At 39.0% G+C, this 7,538-nt stretch overlaps 1 protein-coding gene across 1 annotated transcript in view; it reads right to left on the bottom strand.

Moving 5' to 3' along the window:
* PDE11A (phosphodiesterase 11A) overlaps nucleotides 1-7,538 on the bottom strand; it is a 439,743-nt gene that overhangs the window by 64,385 nt on the left and 367,820 nt on the right. Inside the window, exon 16 of the mRNA XM_006151668.3 lies at nucleotides 1,830-1,907. Within this exon, the coding sequence (XP_006151730.1) occupies nucleotides 1,830-1,907 (78 nt within the window). The remainder of the gene's footprint in view (nucleotides 1-1,829; nucleotides 1,908-7,538) is intronic.

Here is a 7,538-nt window from a genome sequence, read left to right as displayed (position 1 = left end):
TACTGTTGGTTGAGTAGCCACTACTAGGTGACTGACACGCTTCCTACAGGAAGTCGGAATACTACTGTTATCTCCATTTTACAGATAAAAACATTAAGGGTCAGAAAAGTGCAGTAACTTGCCGAAGATCAGACAGCTAAGAAACGTCAGCGCCAGGCTGGGATCCATAAAGTCTGTCAGGAGCATGTCTACTTTCCGTGAATACAGAGGGCCAGGATATCTATATAAAGGAGAGGACAGAAAAGGGTGGGAGGTAGGATGGGTGGAATGGTTGAAACCTTTATGCTGTTGGAACTGGCAGTCAAATTAGGGGCTCAGGGAGACCTGTTGGATCTTTAGGAAGAAAAGTTTAGGAGGTGAGTGTGAAGGATGCAAAGAAAAGAGAATCAAAAACAGGTCCTTAGGGGACTGTTACACTTAGGGGTGGTGGGAAGGAAGAAAAGTTAGAGAAGAACGAAGAAAAGAAGGAAGAGCAAGAAGAAAAGTAGAAAGAGCACGACTCTGCAGAATCCAACTGCTGTAGTTTGGATAGTGGCTTGTTCCCGAAGGTTCACCACCCGGAAGCTTGGGCGTGAGTGTAATGGATCTGGGAGGCGGTGAGATTTTTAAGAGGTGGGGCCTAATAGGAGCACACCATCCAAACTGCTGGGGGTATGGGAGGGACAAACAGAGGAAGTGGGGAATTCTGTTTCTCCTCTCTCCTAATGTGCCTACCTTCCTCTGTGCTTCCCTTGGTCAGGTTGTAATGTGGCCGGAGGCCACCAGAGGCCAGCCTGATGCTAGCCTCACACCATTAGACTTTGTAGCTACCAGAATCTTGAGCCAAATAAACTTCTATTTCTTATAAATCACCCAGTCTCAGGTATTTATGTTTAGCAACACAATAGCAGGCTAAGACATCAAAGCTGGTGAGAGATTTAGGAAAGGGAAGCCTAACCCAATTAGGGGCTATAAAGAGACCAAGGAAGCAGAAGAGAACAAAGGCTGTAGGGTTTCATACTGGGGAGGTGACCAGTGAATTTCAGAAGGAGCAGAAATCACATTTCACAGACTTAATCCCTCAGTAGAAGAACAGCTAAATACCCCGTGGTGCAGTCATGTTTTAGAACACTACGCCACAGTAAAAGACGATGCTGTGCAGATAGCGGAAGAATTCCAAGGATATGAGTTGAGCAAGACATTGAGTTCAGATTTGTATGTAAATATATAATTTATGTTAAAATGAACAAAAAACATAGACTAAACAGTGTTTTTACTAAAGGTACATATATATGTATGTGACTGTTTTGGAAACGGTCTGGAGAAACATAACAGATTGATTATAATAAATTATAGCTCCCAATATGGGAAGTAGGGATGGAACTCAAAGGATATTTGGGAGTTTATCTGTAATGTTTTCATTTGTGGATAGAAAAATGTGTTCTATCCACAATTCGTAGTGTCTCTGAATAAAAGCAAAAATTAGCTCTCCGTCTTCTTTTGCGTTATTCTGGCGTCTGAGGTTTAAATGTCACTTCTTCCCCCTGTTTGCACCCTCCCCGCCTCCCAGGAAAAGAAGGAGATCATGGCTTGCTGAAATAGAACTAGTCTGAACATCATTTTCTAATCTGGAAGGCAGATTTATGGAATGAAGGCAAAAATATAATAAATTTTAAGATGAAAAGACACATGATCTTTTCTCTAGTTTATCACACTAATTTCTGAATGCTTTAAATGTAAGCTAAGATTTGTTACTTTAAAAAATCACCTTTCTGCTCTTATCACTGTCATAAAAGCATGGCTAAATGTTCCAATAATGAAGAAACACACCAGCAGGAGCTTTTTCTTACCGAAATATATCACGGTGGTTTTTGATGTTCCAATCATATTCTCCCTTACTGACAAGTTCAAAGAATTCAGTTCTCCTCCTGCAGGAAAATCAAATGAAGAAAGAAAGAAAAAAGTCTGGAATGAAATTTCTTAGTCTGTGGGGTGACATAAACACATTTATGGGGAGAATATAAGACCACCTGAGCCAAGTAACTTAATATTTGAAATCATGAAGCTAAAGCACTATCAGAATAAATCACTTTTTGGAAAATGTTGAGGCTTCAAGAAAAAGCCACAATAACTTTTGAATGTATTTACAACGGAGAGGATTATAGAGCCATAAAACAGAAAACAACGTGGTGCTGCCTTTAGGATTATGTACCGTGAAGCCCTGGCGACACTTACTGAAAGTCAAAGAAGGGAGGTAAGGACAAAGAAGGAGCAGGGACAATCCATCCAACATACAATTCAGCCGTAGGATGATCCAAGATAAAATAAAGTCCCTGGTAGTAAATTCAAGATAATTCTTCCCCAGGTTAGGAAATAACTATTTCACCATCTGAGTGCTTGAACACATGGGCTATAGCGTCAGAAAGTAACAGTGTCTAAACACTGGCTCAGTCACTCACTTGCTGTGCAACTTTGGGAAGTTAGTTAAGCCCTCTGAGTCTCAGTTTCCTGACCTCTGACATGGGGTTGTATTTGCTAATTCACATGGTGACGGTGAGGACTAAATGAGATGACCTACAAAAAGTTTGGGACAGTGTCTAAACATCGTAAGTTCTCAATATATGCACACACACACACACACACACACACCAAGGACAAGCATTTGGTGACATACATTTGGAAAAAGGGATATTTTAAAGCTGTGAAATAAGGTGATTTATTGCTATTTAAAAAACTTTTCTTTAATCTAGTTACATGATTTTTTATTTGTAGAGTTAAAAAGGGGAAAAAATAAAGCTATTTAAGAATCATTTCCCAATTTTTCATCCCTTGGGCACTTCATAATGAGAGAGTATTCATAAAGTCTGTCATGCCATTTCCCAAAGCACAGCCCCCAAAATGCTAGATTAAGAGATGCTCCATGTAGAAGAATTCCCTAAACAGAAAGGTTTGAGAAATGGGGTTTGTAATATACTTCTGTTGGAAACATCGCCCACATGAACACCTTTCAAAGACAGAAATATGAGGTAGGAAAGCCTGTTGAATAGTACTCAACCACAGAATTCCATATTTTAAGGAATTCATTTTGGAAAATACCACCATGACATATGCTTTATGGTGAAAATTAGAGTACTATCTTAAAACTCAATGCTGGCCCCTTGTCGTTTAGAGGACAAAGGACATGATGCTGAAAACAGCTGGCTCCCTGATGTCTGGGGTACCCATCACCAGCTGACCAACTCTGAGCTTCCTGTTGATGGGTCAGACTGACTGCTTGGTTTACCTGAAAGGGGTAGGTCAGGAAGACAAATATGTAGCTTCCTGCTTTATTTGAAACACAAAGACAGGTCCTGGATTTATTCCTTCAGGTGGGTACAGGTCAAGGCCACAGTGCAGTGTGGGACAATCACCAAGACAAACATACAGCAATCGGCAGACCTGGCATTTCCCAGTTACATGGAAGGGCCCAGCAACCCCCTTCCACTCTGGGTGGGCAGGTGTGTGCATATCTTGTTTCTGTATGACTTCCCTGTCTTTCTGGATTGACTTCCTCTCTTCCCCACGACTATGGCCTTACGTTCTTCAGATTGCCACCACTCACTATGAGCTGGAATGGAAGGGAGGTGGTGGAGTTTGGACTCACACTGTCACATATTAGTTGTGTGATCCTGTGCACATGACTCCACGCTATTGAGCTTCATCTATAGCTTTGTGCTAAGAATATGAGATAAGCTGTGCTATTCACACTGGTAAATACCTAATACCTGATATCAATGACTAATTTCTAAATAAAATTAATAATTACTATTATTACTCCTAACAGTAATATGCCACGGGGTAATTGGACTACATGGAAACTAAGAGTTCCCTCCTCTCATTGAATAAAATTAATTTTTTTTGGAATTACTGTGGAGTAGAAAGTTGGAATCAACAACTATTTATTGGGCATATACTCTGTGCCAAGTTTTTTTAAATTAAAAAAAATTTTTTTTGGAGAGGTTTTTGCTATAGGGTGTGTGCGCTCACCGGAAAGACAGAGAGAGACAGAGAGACAAGAAAGCAAGATATCACCCCCATGGGGCGGGGGGGATGGCCACGCCGCAATCCCTTCTCCTCCAATCTCCTCTCAGGATCTTGGGCATGCACGCACACGTGCCCGGCATGAGTTTAATCCGCCAGTTTTGGGACTTGAACTGTGGTGGACTACATGGGAGTTCAGCGACATAACCATTATGCCAACTGCTGGTCCCTTTAAATTTTATTTATTATTATTGTTATATTTTAAAGTTTGCTATAGGGTATGTGTGCCCATGAAAGAGAGAAAGAGAGAGAAAGTGAGAGAGCAAGCTACCAGGTCTAGAACTCAAACCATAGTTGGCCATGTGGGAGTCCACTGCCTTACCTACCACGCCACCTGCTGGGCCCTGTGCCAAGTCTTTATGAAGCTTTATGGACACAAGACATGTGTGTCTTGTCTCTGAGTTTAGTCACAGCAACCAAAGAATAAATAATCCTATCAATTTTTTTGGGTATTTAAATACATGCATTTTTCTTTAAGTAATCTTATTATTATATGATATAGATGTATGTAAGCTGTGCACTCTGATGTAAAAATATGCTTTTGTTTTTATCTTCCCAATATTTTATTTTTATCCTTCAGCTTATATAGACATTATGGAAGCTAACAAGTGAACTGTTTTTGCCATGACAAAATTAGAAGGAAAGCTGTGTGGCAGGCATCTGTCTTGGGCTGCTATTATGATGAAATGGCCTCAATGTGGAGATATAACTGAGCATGGGACATAATGGAAGTCATTTAAATTCTAGTGCTGAAACAAAGGTTAACAAAAGGAGAGCCTTCAAGTGAGATGCAATGTCAAGGTAGATTTTGTTAATTTGTGAAGTATACCTGGTATATGAAGGGACACGCCACATTCCAACGTTTATCCTGACTGACTGTCATAGCTAATGTTATTGTGAAGAATCTTTCGCCCTATCTATCTAAGTATGTGATTTGCCATATGACACCTTTAATCCTGGATTCTGATCATCCGCATTTTAGTCACTGATATATCTTGTCATTTATCCAACATACTCATGTCTGTCTGACTCCTGGGAAGAATGATGGCTGTTATTCCAGGAAGATTTTTAAAAAAATGATGATGATGATTATTTATGCATTCAATCACTATACATCATTTAGATTGTAAAGAGACTTTACTCAGTAGGATATACATCTCAGTCCAGTTGAGGATACTATACACATCCTCATCAACAGATAATAAACCGTATCTGTGCAAATAATATGTTTTAATGTGGACTGTTGTCTATGAAAAATGCTTATGTTTTCTATGATTTGTTCTACATATTTTAGTCAAGTTTGTCTAGTCCTTTCAGAAATATAGCTATATAGAGAGAACTCACACATACAGATTCATAAGGAGACATGTACAGGGTTATTGCTAGTTGCATTGTATGGAATAGCAAAAGATAGAAATAATTTAAATTTCATGATTAAGAAATGGGTAAGTAAACAGCAGTATACATGACATACCATACATCAGTAACAAGGAATAGCCTAGAACTATGTATGACAACCCGGATGATGCTCACCATGAAGGAGGAAAGCAAGTTGCCTAAGAATATATACACTATGATGAAATTATTTATAGAATTAATTTTATTGCCAAAGGGTATATGTACTTTCCAAAGAGAGGGAGAGAAAGAGAGAGAGGGCACCCTCCAGTGGGGTGTAGTTATGCTGCAATACTATCTCTTCCATTTCTCCATCCCTCCCCTCAGGATGTGGGGCACAGAATGCACACATGCCCAGCATGTTTCTCATGCTGCTGAGGCTGCTAGGATTGGAATCCAGTTCCATTTTTTATAAAGAAAATTTAAATGATTTCCAACATGTATGAAAGGACTTCAAAACTTTTGTGAAAAAAAAAATTATGTATGAGTTTTTATGGTGCAAAAATTTGAAATCTATACATAGCTTTTTATGTATTTAATTTTATTTATAATTATCATCATTTTAAAATTTGCTATAGGACAGGTATGCTCACCAGAGAGAGAGAGACAGAGAGAGAAAGCAAGCTGTCAGATCTGGGACTTGAACCACAGTCAGTCATCTGGGAGTCCAATGTCTTAACTACCATGCCACCTGCTGGTCCTACATAGTTTTTTCATAATGTACATTTTCATAAACTTTTTAAAGATCACCTACTTGTATATGTATATGTTATATGTATATATATATATGTATATGTATATATATATGTATATGTATATACACACACACACACACACACACACACTAGGTCATTTTTTCCTAAATTTGAGTTGTCATTATAATTATAGACTGTAAGAGCTGTATGGAACTTTTGAGAAAAGCCTGCTGTAATTCTCTCATTTTATAGATGAGAAAACTCAAGGTGAGGTGATTTGCCCAGTCACAGGGCAGTAATGGGCAGATTTAGGTAGATGCCAAGTCCCTAGTCTTGACTTTTGAGATCGTCTTTGTAGACTGTGTGTAGTGTAAAACTTTGGGGTCAGCTATCCCTCCATGTTGTGAGTGTACGGGCAGGTGTGGTTAACCATCCTCATGAGCTCACAGGTGGCTGTACCAAGGAAGTACCAAGTATAGAGGCAGACACCAGAGATCTTTCCATCATCAATAAGGGGATGTTCCAAGGAGCTGCAGATGGCTTAGGACAGGCTGGTGGCTTACATCTCCAGGTGGCATAGTTCTGACCTCCTCCTTAGTGACAAGTATTACAAAACAATAATGTGAAATTCACTGAGTTTTCAGAAAACGAGTTTGACCATAGAGCTGTGCCATCTAGCAACTCTGTGTGTATGCATATGTAGATTACACAGAGTCAACAGTGTGAGTACACCTGAAAGTGCCAGAAACAGGAGCATTCTTAGAAGCATGAGACTGCTGACATGAATATTTGAAAACCCACAGAATTATATAATACCCCCTGGAACCAGACTCCTTTGTCGTGAAGAACTGTATCATTAACTTCTCAAGCAGATCACTGGGAACCTTGGTTTTCAAGGACAATGGCAAGTATTTCAGCTAGTGAAAAGCAACTTACTGGAAAATCTCATTTATAATCAGATATGTTTTTATTAGGCTTTTATCCTGCTCTCCTGACATATGTTCCACTCAGAAAAATAGCAGTCTTTAAAAAAGCTTCATTTGAACAAAACCACTAAAATTGCCCTCAAAAATAATTCTAAAGATTAGCTACCAGTCACTCATCACTACATTGAACATCTTCCTGGTTTATAATTTATCTGCAAGGCACTTTTATTTGCAAAATAGGAAGTCATCATTCCTGGGTATATTTTAATAAGGAATCCCTCTTTGTGTATCTATTTATTCTCATGAAGATGTATACATATTCTTTATCTCTCTATCCATCTAATTCCTTTGAAAGTCCGCAAATGATAGGAAGGTTTTACTGCTGAGATGTCAAGTCATCACTATGACTTCTATCATTTCAACTCCAGAATTGTCAGGTAGACTGTGGATTTTTTTTTTTTTT

Source organism: Tupaia chinensis, unplaced genomic scaffold, assembly GCF_000334495.1.
Source record: "Tupaia chinensis unplaced genomic scaffold, TupChi_1.0 Scaffold000322_1, whole genome shotgun sequence".
In the NCBI taxonomy this organism is placed as follows: Eukaryota; Metazoa; Chordata; class Mammalia; order Scandentia; family Tupaiidae; genus Tupaia; species Tupaia belangeri.
The sequence above is the reverse complement of the archived record's forward strand: the minus strand, read 5'-3'. Positions and strand labels throughout refer to the sequence as shown.